Source organism: Meleagris gallopavo, chromosome Z (genome assembly GCF_905368555.1).
Source record: "Meleagris gallopavo chromosome Z, MGAL_WU_HG_1.1, whole genome shotgun sequence".
Classification (NCBI taxonomy): Eukaryota; Metazoa; Chordata; class Aves; order Galliformes; family Phasianidae; genus Meleagris; species Meleagris gallopavo.
In genome coordinates, this window is record NC_139435.1 from 23,790,564 (window position 1) to 23,814,187 (window position 23,624).

The following is a 23,624-nucleotide window of genomic DNA, read 5'->3' on the forward strand; positions in this document are numbered from 1 at the left end:
GAAAATACAGAATTTTCCTCTCCCTTCATCCTTGGAATACAAAGGTAAGGATGTACTTAACAGAATATTGCCCTGATCACATCTCATTTCTTTTCTTGCTGACAGCTAGCATCTTTTCGTATACTGCCTTAACTACCTGTACAGTCAAGGATTTTCAGCTTTCTTTAGACCAGGCGTATCAATTCCTGGCAGACAGGAAAAACAGCAGCTCAGAAAAGTCTTTAAAGTACAGATACAGCAGGCAATACTTTGCTTCCAGGAACTGAAAATTGCATCAGTAGATGGAATTGAGGAACAGAGTTCTCATATATTAGGATTCCCTAAATAAGGAAATCATAGAAAAATATTAGAAAGTATAGGGAAGAGCATGAAGAAATGCGTAGTATTCTTGCACAAATTATATTTCTGCTTCTCAAAGTTAAACGTAACTGCCATAATACGAAAGAGGGCACAAACTTCATATGTTTTATCCAGGAAATATTGCTCAAGTTAACGCAAGATGAATCTGCAGTAAGCCAACTGCTGAAGCCTTCATCCCAGTGCAAGGTACGGGAAGAGAAAAACCACAGGACAAGAAATGGAACTCAAGTTTGTTTGTTTCTCAGTGTTGCTTCTCAGATAAATAGTGAGCCAGGAACAAATTCAAAGTTAAGAGAGAGGCAGAGAATGATCGTGAACAGCTGACCCAGAGAGTACATCCCAAGGCTTCATCAGGCCGTTTTTTCTGGACATTTCATGGTCACAGACTACCCAGGCAGTACAAAATAATGATGAAAGCAGATTCCATTCATCCCACAGATAATCCTGCAGTTCTGATAACTCCTTGCGATTGTCTTCTCTCTCCATTCCCCAGCTGCCTTGTTTGGTATCTTTTTAACTGTGCTTCAGTAAACAACACAACTCTTAGTCTTTCAAGGGCTACTTTGGTTAATGTTTTGTTTGCTTTTAGTGTTTTGGCTCTTAAACTCTTGTCTATAAAACACATCTTCAAAACAAGAATTGCTACCAGAAAATGTTTTAAGTATACTGACACCATGCTTCTCAGTCACAATTATTGCTGCATATCGTCATTTGATTATCAAATACCTTGGATAGAGAAACAGGTTGTTCTGACATGTTCAGAAGCTGTTTAACCTAGACAGTAGCTAACAGGTCTTACTGCACCCGAAGAGGCAGAAAACAGGCACACTGCAGAGGGTCAGCAGACCCTGTCCCCTTCTTTGTATCTAAGTTCTGTACAAGTACATAGCTATCATGATTTTACAACTATAAAGCTAGGACAAATGTTGATAGTTAAAAGTATATCTAAACTACTTTTATAAAGCAAGAGACACTGTGCTTCAGTAATTCATCATTAGATGCATGTTTACAACTTGAGTAGACAAAGTTTAGAACTCAACATTTGGATACAGCAGAACAATGCCCTTTTTATCTCTACAGAAGTGAACACTCATTAGCACTTGTTTTGAAGGAGGAGAAATGTTTGATTTTTGAAATTCTGTATTGGTGCAGTTCACAAAGAACATTTTTTTTTAAACCAAGACTGATTTACTGCTATTCATAACATTACATAAAATATTTTCTCCTCAGAAGCTAAACAGATTTCTTCTAAGACTGCATGCTGGAAGCCATAGAAAGCTCACTGTCAAGAACGCTGTTCCAGATGCTGCTCACCACATTACATTACCACCTGACACTGTCACCCATCGCTGTCATGGTATGCCCAGCCAGGCCAGATGGCCAAAGATGATATATAATGGGGTGAGACTTGCTAACTCTTTCTGTTCGCTCAGTAGTACAGCCTCATGCTGTACCTCTTTCCTGTTCCTCACCCCACCCTTTCCTTTTTAAGGAAAAAAGGGAACAACACTTATCTTTTATCCTCTAAGGAAGCTTTTCTCCTCATTCAAAAAGGCCCCCAACCCTTCCTTCTCTGCTTTTCTGGCTTCTCATTCTACTTAACCATGACCATGCTGGGACAGGCCTCCTGGGAGAAATTTGCAGAATTGTCAGGAGCTGCTCTTCCGCTTAGGTCACCCCTACACCATGCACTCATAGGTTCCCACCTTCAAGCCACATTTGCCTCTACTCTTTATACATTTCCTCTCCTTCTAGCTCACTCTTAAGTTTGTCATCTCGGAGTAATTCATGCCATAAGGGCCATTTATGACAGTCAGCAGATTTTCCCAGAATGTACTACAGGCTTAGGGAAAGAGGGACAGTGAGAAACATGCTTCAAAATCAGGAGTTGGTTTAATCAGCCACTGAACTGCAGCCTGTGACTCAAAGATACATACTGTCCTCACCCTCAGTGTGCCAGTGGAACAAACATGCCTGTGTTCTCCACTAGACCAAGGCTTTCACCCAGAACAGAGCACTTATCTTTCTTTCTCCCTCCTTTACTGTTGATAAAACCATTCCGATGCAATGTTATCAGAGGGAACATCTGAACTTCTTTCATTTGTCTCTTTTACTTAAATACATTTATCCCAAATATTGCTATTTCCTTCTCTAAAGCTTGTACTTTGACACTCACAATGACAGCAGTTAACCATCTGCCCTGCACAGTGTTCAAACATTTTCATTCTCTGCCTGCACAGCAGAAAGCCATGTGCATTACAGAAACTCCATCCTTACAGTGCAGTGTCTTTTATAGATACTGAGACAGGATATTCACTGTATTCATCCCTAATCTATTCAAATAGGTCACCCAGAGTTCATAACGCTGCACAACCACTGCCAGATAGGGTAGCTGGAACACAGTATTTTCTCAAGTATTTGAAAAAGCATAAAAAGTGCTTTTTTGAAAGTACAGATTTAAGCAATGTGTAAGTCAGAATCTTGATCTCTCCTGATTTATATTTATGTTCAGATGTGACACCATATTTGTTAAATGCTTTTCTAATCGTTCACATCTAACAGGAATACAAAGAAAAATGGCAGTGAAAACATCACAGAATGCTCTAGCCACTGGAATCAGGTCCCTACTCTTGAAAGCACATTAACTTAACACACAGAATCAAGAGCTAAGATTTGCTAGCTACAATTCCTTCCATCCAGATGAGTGGAGCTGTTGCTGCTGACTTTAACAGGACAGGTACAGGGATGAATATGTAAACATCTGAGCCTAAGAGATTGCATTCCTTAAGTTTTAGGAAAAAGGCTATTAATGAGATCCTTAGAGACACGGGTGCGTGTTTCCTTACAATGCACATCATGGAAAACTGTCAAGCCTACTGAATACATGAGCAAGTCAAACGGAACAAAGCTATCAATCTCCTCTCACACACCCCGGCACTTTCCCAGAGTAGAGGAACAGGTCCGGTTTGCTACAAAGCACCTACTGAGTAGTTCTCACACAGCTTCACTCACAGAAGTGGCAGGAGTCCATCTGTGACTCCTGTGCAGGTATGCCAAGTTTATAATTCAAAACACTTCTTCCAGTCTCCAACCTTGAAAATCCACCACAGGGCTCCAGCTCTCTCGTCTATTATTTGCAGCTGTTTAAAAATTTCTGCAGATCAAGTCACAAGTCTTTAATTGTTCAGCAGGTTTACATCATAATAATTTAGTGAGCTCTAGTTAGGAGTCTAACCTTTAAAATAATTGAATATAGTTCACAGAGAGCACTGTAAACCAGCGTGGCTAACAGCAGTGAATTACAACAAAGGCTCATTTTTATCACCAGCTCAAGCACTTTTGACTCTTAAGACATGACCTCTATTCAAGTCAGGATTGCACTTTAAACTCATTAAGCTACTTTCCAGGACGTACCATGTCAGAGTACTTCATCACAATTTCTGAATATGTGCCTTGAGAGAAACTTTCCAACAGATGATGCGGCAGGAGAAAAGTGCCTGAGGTTATTCAGTTTTTTGGCTCCTTGATCAGACTCCTCAGAGTAATACGGTCATCACAAAAACATTCTGCAACACTGACTCAATAGTATTTCAACATTTAAATGTCAGACGTTGATAAAAGCAGCATTGTGCAAAAGCTCTAACAACTGTTATTTTAGAAAGTGCTTTATCAGACATTACCAAAGCTGTACTTCTAAACAATGCAGTTTTCTTGTTTCACTTGCATGCTCTAATGCTCCCCAGACAGAATATTTCTAGTAGGCAGCCCTGTGAAAGGATCCACTTCAAGGTAACAGCCATTTTACACTCAACACATGGTTATTTCTAAACGTGATGCACAGATCTCTGAATGTCTTGTGCCAGATACGTGGACACCTACAGATCAGCTAATGAATTTAGGTATCCCCATTCCAAATACCTTGTTCAGCCCATCTTAATGGATGTCCTTCTGCAGCAGGAAGACACCCCAGGGTCCAGGTCCCTCCCCATTCTGCTGTGACCAGCCCCAAATCAGTCCCAGCCTCACCACCAGATGCCTGCTCCATCCATGGTGCACACTTCCCTGGAAAAGCAAAGGTAGAGCTATGTGGCTTTGGACTGTTAGAGGCATTTGACAAAAGTCCTCTGAAGTGTTCTGGCCATGTTGAGGGGGCAGGGAGAGAGGGAGGAGGGCATGACACCCACCCCATACCCTTCACCCCATAACGAGGGCCACTCTGCTCAGCCTGTGGGGCTGGTACCTACACATCCTCCATTGCACCCACTGCTGAGTCTTCCCAGCCCAGTAGACAGCCTGAGATGTCTGAAATGGCTGGCAACACAGCTCCCATATGTTTCAATGTCTACCACATCCATCTGCTGGGAGAAGAAATCCAGAAGTTAAGAGTTATCCTGATACTGGCACACTAAGCTGCTTTGTTACTCATACTATATTCTGTTGCTCTTTACTACTCTTCTAAAGGCAGTTTTCTGAAGTCTGAGACTTGAAATTAAAAAATAACTAAGAGAAAATAAAAATGAAATAAGTAGCAGAGAAAGTTCAGGAACTTTATTCAGTTTCAAGCAAAACGGAGAAGTGGGAGACATAAAGCCAATATAAGGAAGTAATTCCTTCAGCATCTTGTTAGCACTTCGGCCAAGAGTTCTGGTTTTTTTCCATCTTTTTTTGTTTACTTTTTTTATCCAACGAACTGAACCTTCTCATGCCTACCAAAAGAACATAGCATTTAGTTTAAACCAATTAAATGTTTATTTTATTTTGATGCTCTCCTGGTTAAAAGGGGGCTATTTTCTGTACCAGAAAGCCACTTTCATATCAGTTTAAATTTCAACATTTGTAGTGCAGCAAGAACAAGATCAGAGATGCTAAAAGACATTTGATCTTCCTTGAAAACACTCAGATGGTCCTTGCACTGTCTTTTAACCCTACTCCCAGCCATTCCCTTAAGTAAGAAAAAGTTGAAGACTCAGAGTACATCCTGCACTTCCTTGTTTTACATTTTTTCTTGCTGCTGAACCATAAACCTTCTTAATGCTGCAGGCATGCAAATTTTTAATAACAGCCACCTTGCTCATATCTTGAGTTACAGGAGAGGCCACAGAGCACACAAATCATTAATTATTAATCTAATCATTTTACCAAAGTTCCAGCTAAGCAGGATCTTCATAGAAGATCCAATTCCTCCAGTGTCACTCAGTTCACAGACAGCATAGAATATACAGAGAGCCTTGTGGATTCTGCCTTCAGAAAAGAGGCTTCTTTTCAACATATGGATGCTGGCTGGAAGTATTGGATTGGTGTTTCATTTTTGAACTTGCCAGGAAATACACAATTAATGAGAATTCAGCGATGCAATTAAGGTAACTATGTTTTTAGAAAGTCTGTGAAACAACAGAGTTTGACTGCAGATTTTGAAGTTTAATGACAAATAAGAAAGGAAAAGTCTTTATTTAGTAAAGAACGGATTCAAATATGTCTGTAGTACAGAAAAGGCCAAACACAAACTGCATAAAATAGTCTTTTGCCAGTATACAGATTTTGGCCTTGATTTTAGAAAGCAGAACCAATATAAACAACAGCTCTGCTGACTCTTGTGGATATACAGTGTTTCAGTCAGCCCTTCACAGATTTCAAAAGTCTCAACCCAGCAGCTGCTGCCTCTTCCCTCTTCCTGGTCATCTCATGTTATTAAAGGCCTGTCCTGTTACATGTTCCAGTTACCTCTCCTGTTTTGCTAGTCTTTTTGCACTAGAAGAAAGATGTTTAATTTTTTCTTAGATATACTCACGAAGATCTAAAAGAAAATTACTCTTTGACATGTTCTCTTAAGAATTGAAGTAACAATTCAATCTGCTGACATTCAAAACACTGCTGCAACCTCAGCCAGCAAAGATTGCAATTAAGTTGGTTCCTACTGGTCCCAGGCACTGAGGACTCAGGCAGACCACACCTTACCTAGCGATAGCCCTCTCACTATATAACTTCCATACATAACTTTCAAAAGGGACGCCAGATGTTAGAAGATCAAGAATTCTGGACTTCCTGTTTCTCCTTTATACCATAAGAATGTGTAAGCCCAGGTGTAAAAAATACCACCTGGAACAAATTCCTACTTCGAAATTCTCTCCTATTACTTCTCATTAGACAAAGTAATATGTGTTAGCGACCATCATGTGATACCATTTTAGCCTTGAGGAAGCAGAGAATGTTGAAATTGGAATTACAACAAATATTTATTTAGCAGCAGGCCAAGGTCTCTGTTTGGGGGACAGAAAGCAGCAAGAATGTTAAGAAAGTATCTGCCAGCTTCAAGAACTGAATACAGATATATGCTGATATTCAGTAATTTACTCACATTTCTCAAGACTCTAAAGCATAAATGCTCATAAAAGAAGATAGTGGCTACATTCTTTATAACTGTCCACATTAAGCTAATCACAAAGTTAGATTGGTCATCTTGGGGAGGAAAAATGAGGAAGGAAAACACCAAAAACATATTCTAAAAGCAAAAATCTGCACATAGACCTTTCACAGCCATTGATACTAAACCAGAAAATGTTTTCCCCATCCCAAGACTGTGGTCAGCATAATGCAAAGTTTTGATTTTTGCTTTAGAAAACAGCTAAAAGAAAGCACAACTCAGTAAATGGGTGTATTGAGTTGATTGTTCCTGTTTTCTGATGAACATCTACAGAACAGGGAAGTCCTAAAACCCAGCTCCAGTCACGAACCCCCTTGAACTCTGTTCCAAACAGCATAGCTGAGACCAGGATCTGGCACTCCACCAAACACACTGCAAAGCAAATCCCACATGACCAGCTGTACATCAATAAAGGCAGACACATTCAAGTTAAATGTTCTGTGCTTTCCTTTGACTATGTTAAGTGAGGTGATGCAATATGTGGTTGGGAAGTTCTCAGAGAAGGAAGGCAACTCAGCTTTTAACACTCACTAATTCCAACTCATTTCAGAGCTTTCTTTCTCTACCGGAGAAAAGAGGCTTGGTGCAACCTATAGATGTTTGATGCGTATCTTAGTATTTACTCAACCTGGAGGAACTTATTTGACAGACTTTAAAGGCACTCCTACAGATTGTAACTTAGTATACATTCGATGCTTTCTATAGCACCCATAGCGAGTCCTCTGGGTGGACAAAGCCCATGTGCAAAGGAGTCAGGAGAACAGTAGCCTGTGGTAAGTTTTCCATCACTCCAGCACATCATTCCCTTTCTCTTCTTATTCACAGAATCATGGCATCCCAACCCACAAGAGTGTCAACCACACCATATAGCTTGGTGCTTTGCTAAGGGTATATTCAATCCTACTGAGGATGTCACTGATGAATACATTATAGAACATCAGTGCCAGTACTGACCCCAAGGGACACCACTTCCACTGCTTCTCCCTATTGCTGACCATTGCAAAGTGAACACATCAGTGTCCTGGACTTATCCGTGCCATAACAGCAGGATCTCTGCACAGCAAAGATGCCTGAGTATAGTAACAATTTTTACCACTTTCACTTATGAATTCTGCTTCTGCCACTATGACAGGCAGATGGTTGGGTTGCAGAACATGAGAAGTGTTGAAAAGCACTGCTATAAAGGTAACTTTCATCACAGAGCTCATTTTACACCTTTATTTACTACAACTAACTTTATAAAATGCCACGAATCTCTTTGACAGTGATCAAGTTTGGAAATAGATAACGTGCAATAGGTGGCAGAGAAGTACAAGCTGTCAGACTAGAATTATCATTTTCCTTGGGGGGCAAAAAGCACCAGTAACCAAAAGCTTTAACAATCCAGGTGGGAGCAATAAGAACCAGAATCAAATCCAGGCTCTCATCTCCACTGCCACATAAAGCAATATGAGCAGACCATTTCTGCACCTCAAGCCTTTATAGTACATATTTACAATTGCAAATCTACAATCTTTCTTCCCGGGGCAGGCTACATGTTTGTCCTCCAAGTACCTAGAAAGTTACAACTTGACTAAACTTACTTAACTGCATGTACTACCTCAAGAAAACACACAAGTCACTGAACTTGGCTAAAAAAGCAAATATATCACTTAAACTTCCCAAATAAATATTTGGCTTAAAGAATCTTTTCCCATCAGTGTTAGATATGAGATAGAAGAAACTATCCTGAAACCTCCCCCATGCTGTAGACAGTGCATGAACAGCAGGAAGGAAAAAAAAAAAAAAATCAAGCAAAAAGTGAAGCACCGTGGCTGTTTTCACAATCCTAACTTGAACATGGTAGCATGAACTTGAGGGTTTTATTTGGCCTCAAACAGAAGCCTGCACATCCAGCATTCATGCTGTGATTTCACATTGTGATTTATTCCATCATTTACATGCCAGGTTTCAAAAGCCTTGCCTGCTCTCAGATGTGTAGGAACAGCACATGACTTACTCAAACAGTGTAGGATTACCCAAAGTTTTACTGCAACAGTTAAATCTTCCAAACACCAATCAAGAGATGAACCAGTATTTTTCCACCTCCAAAGCTGCTGTCACAGGTTCTTTTCAACAGTAACTTCATAGGAATCCCTTGAACAAGATAGAAATCTATTCCTTCCTGCACAGCTCAGCCCTAAGCCTTCCGTTGCCATTACCAACAGGACGGATGTGGAAGTTCTGGTTGGTTACATGCAGGGAACCCAGTCTCAACATCCTTCTGCAGCCTGCTTCCCTATTCCTTGGTAAGCTGCCTACAGTGCCCTGATAATTCTGCTACTACTGATATCTTAACAAGGCTCCTTCAGGTTACATTAATATTAACCAGGAACACACACAGTACAGAATGAGGCCATTTGATCTGACAGGCAGCTAGGCTTACGGGTGGAGCATTAAGGCAAGTTTGCTTCTGAGACTCTCCACAGATCATCTAAGTCACAACAGAGAAAGTACAGCAGAAATGAAAGTTCCATGTGCTATCGTGGTGAAGCTGAACTTAAAATTGCACCAATGCGCGGGTATCAGAGCCCTAGCTTCAAACTGGTCACTTCTCTATTAGAAACAAAAGCTTCCTTTTACAAGAGGGCACAGCCTAAAACAAAAGGAAAGCTTTAGGAAAGAGCTGGTTTTGAAATGATTGTACTATTAGCTTCAGTGCATGTTATACATTAAGTGCTATACAGTTTTGTGACCAAAAAAAAAACACAAAGGTCGCATCCATCATTACTCAGCAGCATGATCTGACAACTATACAGAGAGAGCAGTGACCCATAAGATGCAAGAATTACCTCAACATCCCAATGAGCAGGTCAGTGCATGCTGTACAGAAACAGGAGTTCTCTCACAGCAGCACAAAGATTTCTCTCTCCTTCAGATCTTAATAGTAAGACTTTTCATATGCAAATATTGCTATCCAAGCCATTATTTGGATGGATTGATACCGCTGACACTTGCAAGTGAAAATTGCCAGTTGTATGACTATACAACTGTTTAATTCAGTAGCCTGTAGTCTGCTAGGTGATAAGTATGCCTCCTGATCAATAATTGAGGAACAAGTATTTCACAGACAGGTATATCACTGCCTATACTGCCAGATAGGATTCTTTTTAAGAATTTAATCTCATATACTTTCAAACATTTGGCCTTTACAGAGCTGATGCTTGCTGTCCTATTAGACACAGGGCAGAGAGAGAGGAGAGAGAACTCAAAGTTCATAATCTACCAGATATCAATGGGCTGCTGCTGTGTGAAGAATGGTTTATGATGAACCCATGCAGACCAGGTTACCAGGAAGTATCTTAACATTTGCTGCTTGTAGTCAGCTAGTCATACAGACATATTACAATTTTACACATTTGTCTCTAAGTACAAAACCTTAAAGACTTTCTTTAGCATGAAAGAAAGAGACTGAAAACAAAGCATCTGAATTGCACTGATTCACCCATGAGCTCCCAAGACTGCACAGGTACTACTGCCTAAACACAAAGAAATAGCAGCAGGCAGCTGGGCCAGCCCTCTTTTTATCTTGAGCCTTCATATGATATCTCCAGGGTGGGCTCTGAAGCAAACACCCATGGTCCCTCTGTCCTGACAAATGGCACATCTAGACTTTTCTGTAGTGTAATGGTACCACAGAGCTGTTAGCTTTAGCTGAACCAGTTAAGTGTTTCAGGGCTTGACCTTTTAAGCATATTAAACTGCATGTGCATTTTCTCACAACAGCTTCCAACTGTGATCTCATCAGTGACCAATACTGCAAATAGCCATTGTAAACCAATTTAATAAAACCTACTACAATGATGGGAGCAGGTTTTGAAGTCTAAAATGGATGGTTTGATTTTCTATTGTAAAAATAAATCCTCATTCTTCTCTAATTCCGTTTCCAGATTTCTCAGAAGAAACTCCCACAGTAGTTTTTCTTCCCTGTCTTCATTGTTCTTTCATTTCAGTGTTTCACAGGAGTTCTTGTCCTGATTAATGCATGAGTGAAAAAAGTGAATAAGCAATGCTGGCAGGTATGATTATGAAATTGCAGTAGATACTGTAAAAACTGTTCAGTTTCATGCAGAGAGGCAAGATGAGGTATCCCATAGTGCAAATTCAAGCTTAGTACTAGAAGTGATAATTTCCAAGAAGCCAAGAAAAATAGTGCTTGCTTAATTATGGATGATTATAACCCTCATCAGCCACAACAGTTTTATTGTAAACTCAACTTGCATTATTGCCAAAGCTTCAATCACAGCTTAGAAACCCTCAGACCCATATTCTCATTCACAGACAGGTAAATGCATAACTGCACAGAGACAAGCAGCAGCAAAAGCCAAACTTGAGGCACAATCTGAGATAATCTTTGGAAAGAAGAATCCTGTGGCAAGATTTATCTGATAGAATTTGCTTTATCTAATAAAGCAACAGTGTGCAGCATAGCTGTTACTCATTCCCTACCTTCATCTTTTAAAGGAAAAAAATTCCTAAGTGATACTGCAAAAGTATTCATGTAACAACTGGCAAGACTCTGTTCTAAGCATCCATGCTTACATTGCTCGAAGGAAGAAAATCCTTATTCTTGGTTTTATTCATCTCAGGAGTTTAAAGACACTGGAGAATGTTCATTTGCCCTCCATGTTTTCAGTAAGCAATACATTTTCCATAAAAACAAAAGTAATAAACCCAGTTATATATGAAAAATGAAAGTCATTATTTGTCCTCAGATGTGTGATTTCAGGAAGAAAAGAACTGACGATCTAAAAGGACAAAATATTTTTTTTTTTACCCCCACTATGAAATACAACACCCTCTTCAAACGTCACTGATCTCTACAGGTACTACAAGCCTACTCATTGTGTTTAAAAAACAATTTCCTATTCTGTATAACAGATGCTGTGCCTAGCACAGAAAGTTAATGAAAAATAGTTTTTATTAAAGCCAGTTAGTGTGTAATTAAGTGCGCAAAGGTCAAGAAAGCAGCTAGAAGTAGACATCCACCATTTTAATTAACTTCAGCATTAACTTTCAACATGAAATTTTACTATAAAATGGTATTTTGATTACAAATACTGCCAGAGAGCATAGCTCCTTCCTTAGTATCTTACATAAAGCCATGTTTTGCCCAATTCCTCTGCTAATTATTGGTTATTTCTGTATTTATTCCTCTTCAGTATGGGTCAAAATGCACTGTTCGCAAACTGCTGCTTAGTTTTGATTACAAATACTGCCAGAGAGCATAGCTCCTTCCTTAGTATCTTACATAAAGCCATGTTTTGCCCAATTCCTCTGCTAATTATTGGTTATTTCTGTATTTATTCCTCTTCAGTATGGGTCAAAATGCACTGTTCGCAAACTGCTGCTTAGTTTTGATTACAAATACTGCCAGAGAGCATAGCTCCTTCCTTAGTATCTTACATAAAGCCATGTTTTGCCCAATTCCTCTGCTAATTATTGGTTATTTCTGTATTTATTCCTCTTCAGTATGGGTCAAAATGCACTGTTCGCAAACTGCTGCTTAGCTGTTTCTGCAGTTATCAAGTGAATGAAAAAAATGCCTTGCTTTATCAATTTCAATTGTCATTGCTATCTATAGAGCCATGAATACTGGAAGATGCCTCTCTGTGCACTCAGTTTTACAAGAGGCAAAGGGAAAAAAAAAGCTTTTAACTGTAGATAGATATTAAGTAGAAGAGATGCAGTTCTCTCTCCCAGGTTTCACCCAGGAGGGCAATGGCTGCAGCTCTCTGCTGTCTTACAGTCCAGTGTTCAAAGCACCACCCTGACAGTCCCTGCCCTGCCAGCAGCCAGGGGAATCTGCAGCTGCTTCTCCACTGGCTCGAGTTGTGCCTGAAGCACACGAGGCTGTTATTCTGACAAAGCAGCCGGCACCCAAGCCTTCAAGTGTGGATCAGTCCCATTTTGCCATAGCTTGAATTATGGCTCTGCTACTCTCTCTGAGGTTATGTTGCTTTCTACCACAGCTGGGTTTGTTCAAGCTCTGTTGTTGCAAGGAGGATGCTACAGTTGCTGGAGCAGAAAGGTCAAATTATCAGTGCTTTTCATTCTTCCTTTATGTCATCAGCTGAGCACCTTCCTCACCTCAAACAGCTTCCAGATCGCCCCAACTTGCATTACTCACTCTACAGGTGAGAAGGGACAGGAGCTGCACAGCTTTAAGATACAACCATTCCTGCTAATTTCCCTAAGTTTTCATGCAGACTTATGCTAGGGTGTTTCCACCCCCCTTTGAGGGCAAAAATCCTGATGCAACTGAATTATGCCCCAGAAGCTTGCAGCAAAGGGAAAAATCTCCCTCACTCTCTTCCTCCAAAGCCACACCGTCCATTTAACAGCATCCTCAAGCCTCCATCACCACCCTTCCTCCTCCATTGCCCTCCCTCCCCAAGCAATCTCACCCAGTGTTGTAAACAAACTCAAACCACTAACAGCAAGCAGTTCCTCCTCTTGCTCATTTAAAAGAAGCTGTTTTTTCTGCCAGCTCATCACCATGCACAGAAGGGCACCCATCAGCATGGTACTGCTGCACTTGCTCAACCTGTGAATTTCCCTTCAGCAGTATCACCAGGGAAACACAAGGTCTCCTATTCTGCAGCACTCATACACAACTCACATAGTAGCACTGGCAATTAACATCAACATTCCAAAACCTGAGATCCAAAAATGCTTCCAGGTACTAATAGCCCTGGAGTTTCTAGCTAAGTGTTTGATGTGAGCCCTGTCACCTGTGAGCAAAACCAAGTAGTGCTTGGAATGCCACTAGTAGCACCAATCCCTATGAAAGTAAATGAAAGAAATAGGAGGGGGGTGAGCAGATGCTAATTGAATTCACTAATTGTAAAAAATATCACATTTGCTCATGAAGTTTCAAGGGTTACTTCAATTACTTATTATTTCCATCTTGTCTGAAACCAATAGGATGTGTAGTTGCAATAAATAGAGGAGGAACCTTAGGTAAAAGAAATCAAAGCTTGATTCAGAGTGAGGTTTCCTCACTCTGTGGAGATGATCCTCCTCTTAGTATGCCAGGTGAAGCCTTGCTGTACCCCATTCCCTTCCTCTTGGCAGCACTGATTCTGCAGTGACCCCCTGATCAGACTATTCAGCTCATTAAACCACTAGAAAACTAACTCAGCAAAAGAGCTGCAGATTTCCTGTCAGTGTAGCCAGCTGACTCAGCTGACCAGAGGCAATCTCCTGAAACTGCACAGTGGAGGCAATGGGAGTGCACAGAGCAGGGCCAGTGTCATACTTCTGCCAGAGAGGACTGTCACCTTAAATACACAAACAGGGAAAACACCCTGCATAAAGAAAGGAAGAAAGAGTGAAGGAGGCAACACTTGCCACAAATAGTACAATACAATGAATAGGAAGATGAAGAAAGAAAGGCTGACGTCTACAGCTAGCTGCCCCCATAGCTGCTTGAAAGGCAGCTGTCAGTGCCAGACAGTGACTGAAGAGAACATTGTAGACTCAAAGCCCAGTGCACTCTTTTGTTGATGATTGCTGACTGAGGTACCCTGCGTTGCTCCATTCTAAGAATTCCATGATTAGCCATCACACACTGATACTTCCCAGATTTTATATCTTGTATTTCTAATTGTCATTGTAAAGGTTTCCTTTTGTATTCAGGAATTTCTAGAAAAGTCATCGAACTGGAGATCAAGAATAAAATGCGATCAACAGATGCAAAGCAAAGTGGGATGGTTACCAACAGAGCATCACTGATGAAATGGAGCATGACAGCATCTTAGAAAACTCTGTCCTGTCTCTGAGCATGAAGTATACTTTTACAAATGATAATGGCAGCAGTTTGAGCTACTCTAAAAGCACAAGGATATTCTATCTTACTTTCTTGGTCTGTAATTACAAAAACATTGCTGAATTTGTTTTGAGAATGAAGAATAAATGTGATGGTATAGTTGAGCAGGAGTAATAAAATCCCTTGTCCTTGCAGATCAGAGCTTGCCACTTCAGAAGAGGAGTAAACATGACTGATGTGTTAGAGGAGTAAGACAAGGAGTCCTTGTCTTACTGCTCTGCCTGCACTTGCCACGCACTGCCACTAAAACACTCAGCTGATACAGATCATTAAGCCAGTAAGATACCAAGCGATGATCTGCCATCTTAGCAATCCAAGTCACTCCACAAAAGCGCTGGCATCAAGAAGGGAGGAGAACCATGCAGCCAGGATGATAAACATTTCCCCAGTCTGTCACATAAGTCTGACACATCTTATGAAACCACAGACCTAGGTTTCAGCACCCTGCCCTTGCTTTCATTGACGCTGGTCACCACAGCAACTCCCAAGAGATGTTCTTGAGTATTTAACTCTTTCTTTCAAGGAATCTTTCCATATTAGGCATTTGTTTCTCATACTGAAATGCTACAAAATCCAACACTAACTTAATCCAAGAATTGTTTTAAGTATCACAATGTTCAGGAACACAGCATGCCTCAACTTCTGTATTTAAAGGCTGTATGTGATAATGTTTTCATTTACTCACCTTTTTGCTTCTTCTAAGTGACAGAGGTACTCATAAGCAATGTTCTGACGTCTCCTTTCATCCATCTCCTCTGCTGAAAGCCTTTCATCATCCACAATAGCTGCAAACAGAGAGCCATATCAAGTTACACACGTCAGGAGTGGTTTAGAGCAGTTTTACTGAAAGCCTAAGCAAAGAAGAGAAACTAAGACAGTTGTCCATCCTCCAAAAAAGTGGCCTTCTTTGGCACTCAAACATTTAGACCCAACATGCTCGTACCTAGCAGGTCTCACATTTGTCTACTACCTGACTTGGGGGCAAGAATGAATTCTCATGCAGGTGGGGCTATGTGTGAGAGCTGACAGTTTCAACTCATACATACTCGGAGGAGTTTGGGGACCACCCAAGTGAGCATTGGTAGAGGAACCGCCCCTTCAGCAGCAGAAATGGAAATAACGCACTGCAAATGTGTCTCAAGGGCAACTTGGGAGCCAACTGCAGTTTCAGCAAGCTGTTAACCTGCAACAAAGTGAGCTGCCTCTCACTGATGAACCCTGTGATAAGGGCTGTAAGCAAATGAAGGAGCTGGGTACTCATACTCCTTACTGCTGAACCACATCACTTCCTATTAAGGAACCTATTAAGAATGACTCTCTGCACATCTCCAGCTGGAGACATCCCTGATCATTAACAACTACCCCATGACTGATCTCCCCCTTCATAGGGAACACAGGCCATCTTGTGAGCTATTCTTCAGTCCTCCCAGAAGTTCAAATGTTTCCAGTAATTAATCTAAAATAAGGCCATTACAATACTACAGACTTCTGTCTAAGTTTCAATCACAGCATGAGGCTTATGCTTAAGGAAGCCTTCAAAAGCCAGCTACCAAACTGACACCCTGTTTGTGCTGGTGCCTGCTAGAAGAGTTTGATCTATCCTCCATCGTGTTTCTCAACCACAAATTCCAAGTCTGTGCCAGAGCTGACTAACCTACTGCTGTGTTTGTGAAGTGGAAAACAGAGCAGTCCTTGCTGGAAAGCAAGACTTGTGAAGAGGCTTGCTTGTAGGATCACATCTCTGATCTGAGTGACTGCACAACTGCAGCCATGCTCATACAAGTAAAGGGTGGGGACAGAAACAGGGCCAGACACTTTCTGCAGAATCCCACAAGCTGAGACCATCAAGAAGTATACTCCATAAAGAAGATCCTCTCTTCTCCAAATGCACTGTTCAACACTACTTTAGTTGAACTGCCATTTAGACCACGCAAGCCACAAGAAAGTTTTCATCATTTCCCTGATGCAACTGCTTCATTTAGCGAGTAACCACTTTCCTGAGCTGATATGAGACATTTGGATAAAGGACACCACGATAAAGCAAGAATCTGTGCTTTACAATGCATACATTGAAAGCTGAACCTAAAGAAAAAAATGGAAGTGATCCCATCTATTTGAAGTTAATGAAAAAAATAGAGTCAAGAAAAATCACTTCCACTTCATTTTGCAGTAGTGATATTTAAAATACTTCCTTCTCCAAATGGACACCACACCCAGGACAGACCCCTTTTGCTTCAGCACACCAAGAGCCTGTGTTGCCAAGCAGGAATACACAGGACTGAGCACACACTGAGTACACAAGAAATGACACTACTTGCCCACACTGGACTGAACTACCATACATTTGTTAGTTTATCAAATAGTTGCTTTGAGCTTTGTTGTTTCAGTTTTAATCATCACAAGAACTGATATCTCTCATCTTCCTCTGCTCTTAAGATGGATTCCTCCTAGTTATGCAGAAGTTTCATGAACTGATAAAACAAATGTCTTGCTCTGAGTCTCTTTCAAGTATGGTATCTCCAATAAACATGACTCACACTAAAAAGAGCTCTCAGATACTGTAATCAGGTCATTATGAACTGAAACACTAGTGTGGAGGTAAACGTGAGGTTGAAGTCATAGAACACTCAGCATGGCAAACTGGCTGTGGAGCTCTGTCATCCTCATCACCAGCATGTCCAGGACAGGCTGATCTCACATCCTGTCACTGTTCTGCTGGACAGGAGTCTTGGCTCTGTGAGACAAGGGCAAAGTACCAGTGAGCCACATGTTCAGTATTAATACACTACTTCATTACCTGTGTCAGTGAGCTCTGGAGCAAGTCTTCAGGCAGCACTGCTGCCATCCATCAGAGGAGCCCAGCCAATTGCCCTGACTTGTTATGGCCTGTCAACTGCGATGTGACAGCTGGTACTAAATCTGACCTCCTTCTTGAAAGACATGCATCTTTCATTTCTTGTTCCTCTCAGCTCACGCATTTAGTTGCTCCCACCATTTTCCTCTGTCCTCCAAACACAACTTGCCACAATCAATCAAAGCAACATAACAGGTAGCTTATCTGAAAGTGGGAGTGAAAAACCATACAACTCACTTGATAAACATCATTCTAGGAACTTACCTGAACAACTTTAATACTTTACAATCCAGTCTGAGATCTACATACCCACAAGTCCCTCCCATCCTCAACAAGAACATACCAGAGGGAACAGACCTGGCCAACTTCAAATTCTTCATTAAAATTTTTTGTGAAGATCAACTCATAGGGTGGCTGAAGGCAATGACAGGTAGTACAGGACTGCTGTAATCACTCTGCTTAGAGAACCTTCCAGCAATGAGGGAAAAGGATAAAAGTAGAGGACAAGTAGTTGATAGACACTGAAAAGTAAATAACAGATCTCTTCTAGAAGAGGTACTGTATCAGCAGCTCAGGGGTTAGAAAGTCAAGCATCCTTCCTGACAGGTCAAAGCATCTGGTTATGTGCTGAAAGTGAGATCCAAACAATCAGAGTATGTGGAGGCCAACCCTATACTGCTTATGCTAGGAAGAGTCTCTTGCAATACCACCATCTGATAAGATCCATTTTATGCTTTGTCTCTCCAGCACATGCTGGCTTTGGAGCAACAGTGCTACCACATCAAACAAATTATTGCAGACACTTTTAAGTAACAGCAGTGATAATCCTCAGGATAAAGGCAGCACCAGGATTAAACTGCAGAGGAAATTAATTTGAAGACTTTCAAAATAATGGATCCTTAAGGTTTACTGTACTGTAGCATTTGTACGGCAAAGGCTTCGGTCTTTGACTATAGACTCTAGCATATATTTTTGGGTATGCCCATTCACACGAAGTTCAATACAGAGATGATATTGGTTTTAGAACAGAGAACTCAGGTCTTTCTGCCCAACAAGGCACTTATCAGTCAGAAGATAGGGAAGAGTTATGAAATAATAAATGCATTCTGCTTTATCAGTAGCTTCTTGACAGTGCTGAACTGAAATGAAAAGATTGCTATTATAAAGGATGTTACTGGGACAGAGTGAACGGGGCTGTGTTTCGCCTGGAGACCTCCAGCTCACTGGTATGGCCAAGCAGGATCTGGACAGACTCAAAATGTTACTGCTGAAAAGAGCTAAATGACACAGAACAAGGCACATGCTCACTATATAGGAGCTATACTGGAAAAAATATATCTAAAAATCACACCTTATGAATCAGCACCAGTCTGTGGATTTTGGATTTGGAATTCAGAAAAACATCATGACTATTTCCTCTAAGAGAGAATGTTATGACTATATGGACAAATACCAGTACAGTGCTTAAAAGCTTTCTATTTCATCTCATTTAAGATGTTGCCACTCCATCAGCCAGCAATTATTACATACAAAAAAAGAATGTTTAGTCAGATTCCCTCATTACAGAGGCTCCTTCCTCGAAAAACAGTGAAGGAAGAGTACGTAGGAAGCATGGGACAACCAGCATCATTAAAACTCAAACTGTCACGATTTTCAACAAAAACGAACAAATAGACTTGCTGTGGCACACCATATGATATAACAATTGTCTAAGCAAACTCTTCCCACAATTACTTCAGTTGATTCAATGGAGAATAAAGTGGTATTCTAAGATCTATATTATATATTCTCCTTCTACACGTTTCGTCCACTTCCCGAGTCTGTTTACACAGGGCTATTCTGAGTTAATACTTCCATCATCTGCCATATTGCAGCCATGTTCACCTTTATTTAAAATATTTTGGTATGGTGCAGCACCTACATGGAACAGTAGACAAATGTTTCAAGTCTGGGGATTGCAAGAATTCCTTCTGATGCCTTCTGATGCAATGACAGCTACTCCTTAAGTGCCATGTGCACCTACATATAACGTGTCCCAAGAAACTTTTTCTCTGTCTGATTCGGCATGAAATAGAGAGCACTTAAATGCTTTTAGATTGAGCATAATGAGCTCTCAGAAACATTACCACTGCTTATGAAGCCTCAATACAGTTACTGAAATCTGTGACAGGATTAGGTGCACAGGGGCCATAATCTTTAACAACAGCACCTGGAAAGAGATGCAGAATTTCAGGTTCCCATTTGCTCAGCTTACACAATAATTTCAAGAGCTCCACAGCTGCTAGCTATGCAAATATTGCCCTCTTACTATAACCATGACAAAGATTTTGAAGGTCCCAGGGTTAGATATAATCTGCATTAACACTGAGTTTATCATATTTTTCACATCTGTGTCTCTGTACTTGATACAACAGTAAATATGTTTTTGTTTTTTTTTTTTTTTTACAGGTCTAATCCACAGTGACTTTCAATCTTTCCCATGGATACATGAATTTTACTTTTAAATGAAGCCAGACTCAAACCTCAATAAAAGAACTAAAGAGCATACAAGAAAAACTAATTTTAGTTTTAATTTTTGAATGTAAACTTATGGAATCATTTACAAGAAAAATCCAAGTTGTTCTGGGATAGCAATTTCCAAAACAGACATTTTTAATATTAATTTTTAAAAACTGAGGCCGGGAAAAGTATTATCATAACACATATAGCACCAATTAAGGCTTCCTGGTCATTCATTCATACTTAGACATGATTGTCAGCAGTAGCTCAGGAACAGCACATGGCTACTTACAGAAGGTAGGTCCTTTAACAAGGCATTTGCCACAAGCAAACCCAAAGACTTATACTGACAAAGGCAAAGATGATCTTAATTGCCTGTGCCAATTCCTCACAGGTTCCTGCCACCAAAGACATTTTCCCGTAGAAAATGAGAAATGAGCAAGGAAGACAGTGACTTTTGGCACAACAACAGTCATCAGTATAGGACAGAGAATCACAGAATGGCTTGGGTTGGAAGGGATCTCAAGGATCATCAAGCTCCAACCCTACTGCTGCAGACAGAGCCACCAACCTCCACGTTTCCCATACAGTATAGTACCTCAAAAAAACAGTAACAGAGAAAAGTTAGTAAGTTTGGAACTGAGGGAGAAGGAAAGTTATATAACAAACTACAATGAAATGCTAGAATAAAGGTTTTTGACCAGAGTATTAGTTGAACATCATCTACATCTCATTTCACAGTACCAGCTGTGTGCTATCCCAAGAGCTGTGTAAAGCAGATGGCAGTATAAGAAGGCTGGCATACTGACTCACAGCCCTTGCTCAATGGCAGGAAGTTCTGCAAATTCTGTGTCCCCTGCTCTGCCCAAGTCTATCTCCATATCACCAGAACTAGTGCACTGGTAGATGTTTAACTGTTGTACTGCATTAGCTCAAAGAACACTAAAATAAAAGCCAAGAAGCTCTTGCACAAAACCTCCAGAGTGATGCTTTGTTATGGTGAATTCAGAGCTAGGTACAAAAGCAGTGATGAGCAGACTCCGGGCAGCTTTCCATTTGCAGCTGTCTGCACCATGAAAATCTTTAAACATGAAACATCTGCTATCACACGTCAGTGTTGGAGCTTCAAGAAAAAACTTAATGCATTTTAGATCAAGGTTAATGCCAAATCTTAGGTTACAGGATTAAGTAGTTGTATGCTTTCATAACATGAATGATCTAGTCCAATGAATTTAATTTCATCTTTTATTTCTGTAAAAATCTGTTCTTCCAGGTAGACAGGACTGCCTCTGCATAGACCACCATGGCTCAATAATTGCTCCTGGAGCTACCTTAGCAAATGGGGCACCAGCCAGCCCTTGTAACTGGAGCAGGCTTGTGAAGTGGCCATACTCTCTGACCAGGTTCACTATTATCCAAGCTTACAGTGTTTCCAGGCAGCTGAAAAAAAGTGTGGAGAGTTTTACACGGCTGTTGGAAAAAAAACTGCTCAGAGCTACAGAGGCAGACAGAATTTCCTCCTGAGCCTCTGTTCCCAAATACCAAATCACAGGTATCTAGTGCCAGAGTTTACAGACTGTGCAGATGAAAATATGCCACCTAAAACTGAACAGAGATCATTCAAGAGGTCACCAATGAAAAACTTCTTACAAAACCAAATATATATTACAGGAGTTCTGTTAGGGCATTCATTACTTAGAGGACTGCTGTTGTGTTAGAAGATATTTTTCTTCAGTAGAAAGATCAAATATTCTAGCCAGGACAGCCTTCTATAGACTTCCTCTTCCAAAGAGCACAGTTACAAACAGCTAGAACATGTCTCTGCAATACAACCAGATGGCTGAGCCTTCCTTCTGTGGTTCCAGTTAAGGAAGTTGAGTCAATTTGCTGAACATCTGCTCCAGAAAGGGCTCTGAATAGAAAATAAAGCAACCAAAATCTATCACAGTTGTGAACATGGATGATAGTTTCGCCAGAGACAGTAGACTAACACACTTGATCAAATTATTAGGCCCTTCAATCTGGAATTTCTATTTTTGCCCTCAATAACTGCTTTCTCCTTCCCTCAGAAAAGACTCAAGTGGATTTCTTAATTTAGTTATTACATTGTCTGAACTATGGAGGCTCAGATTTTCATACACAAATACACATCTTCCAGACAGACAATCTCACAAATCTGTCATGCAGGATCTACCGGGTCACTGTTCTGGACCAGATTTCACTGCCAGACATTACATAGAGAAAAATGAAGCACCATTTCACCATTTTCACTACAGTAAGTCCAGTAAAAGGACATCTTGATGCAAAATAAAACATTTGCTAAACCGCTCCTTCCCTGGAGTTTTCTTGTGGGGACTTATGCCTGTCCATTCACTCTCCTAGAGTCATTTTCCCTCACTTCTCTGACAAAAGGCCTCAGTCTTCTATATCTCATACCACAAAGTCCAACCACATCCACTTACAGAAATGGAGTACTATTTCAATTCACGAACCTTAGTGGTATCATACAAAGGGTCTGTGATGCAACAGCAACCACAACCCATGCTTCTGGAGCCAAGTATCAAAACTGTTAGATTTCATGGAGTCTGTCAAATGTTGACCCTGGCAGAGGGCTGACAGACTCCAGGGACACGTCTCAGGATACCTGAATTCTCACAAAGTCACATTTAACTACACAGATGCAAGATGAATTTGGCACTCAGCAAGTAATCATATGCACAGCTGGGATGCTTAATGTTCATTTTGCATGTAGTTATGTATAACCTTTAGTCTACTTTCAGACATCAAGCTTTCTGCAGTACAATAAAAGTGTCACTATAGTAAAGGCAATAGACATTAAGTAGTTCTATCTTATCTTACAATATAATGATACCAGAGTGTAGACATCTCCTGCCTGCTAGGGTACTTTAACTCATGCAGTAAAATAAAACTCACTGTATTTTAACTTCAGCGTATTTGTTTCATTTGTTCTACATGCTTGGAGGAACAAGGAGGGAGACAGAATGTGAGTTTGAAGGAAGGAAAATCTAACCTAACCAATTTCAATTAGCTTCAAAGCAGACGTTGTCATCTAAAATTATAAACATGAAAAATTATAAACATGAAATGCAGTTTTTAAGCCTGTTGCCAGCTGCTTCCACTGACATTTAAATGCCAGCTTCATCATGCATAGAAATATTTCAGGTAACTCCTTATTAAAGCTGTTTATCTCTGTACACTTCACTAGCTGGTTACCTCAATCCAACTATCTTATCCCCAAGATTCAGGTACTCAGGGTACCTTTAAAACTGTTAGTTTCTTTCTGTGAACTACCTAGTCAACCTTGAAACTGTTTGCTGATTCCAACTCAGTCTACATTACTGTAATAAAGTTGCAAGCTTTAAGAACTCAGGCTGATGGAAATGAAAAGGCAGTGAACACCAATGACAAGTTATTTCTTCCCCTGGCAGGTCATCACATCTTCACCTAGATGGTCATAATCACAGTCAAGCTTGAGAAAAGCTTGGGAAAATCTACACTGTTAAGGGAGTTAGTCAGATTGAAAGGTGTGTTAAATTCCTACAGAGAGCACGCAAGGTGTTTTTCATGTGGGCTTTTAAATAAGGCATGTTGAAAAAAAA

General features: G+C 40.5%; 1 protein-coding gene across 9 annotated transcripts in view; it reads right to left on the reverse strand.

Annotated features, from left to right (window-relative positions):
* Positions 1-23,624, reverse strand: part of IQGAP2 (IQ motif containing GTPase activating protein 2) — a 116,349-nt gene that overhangs the window by 80,519 nt on the left and 12,206 nt on the right. For all 9 annotated transcript variants that reach the window (XM_085213696.1, XM_085213693.1, XM_085213688.1 and 6 more), the window contains exon 2: positions 15,337-15,436. In XM_085213696.1, coding sequence (XP_085069822.1) covers positions 15,337-15,436 — 100 coding nt within the window. The remainder of the gene's footprint in view (positions 1-15,336; positions 15,437-23,624) is intronic.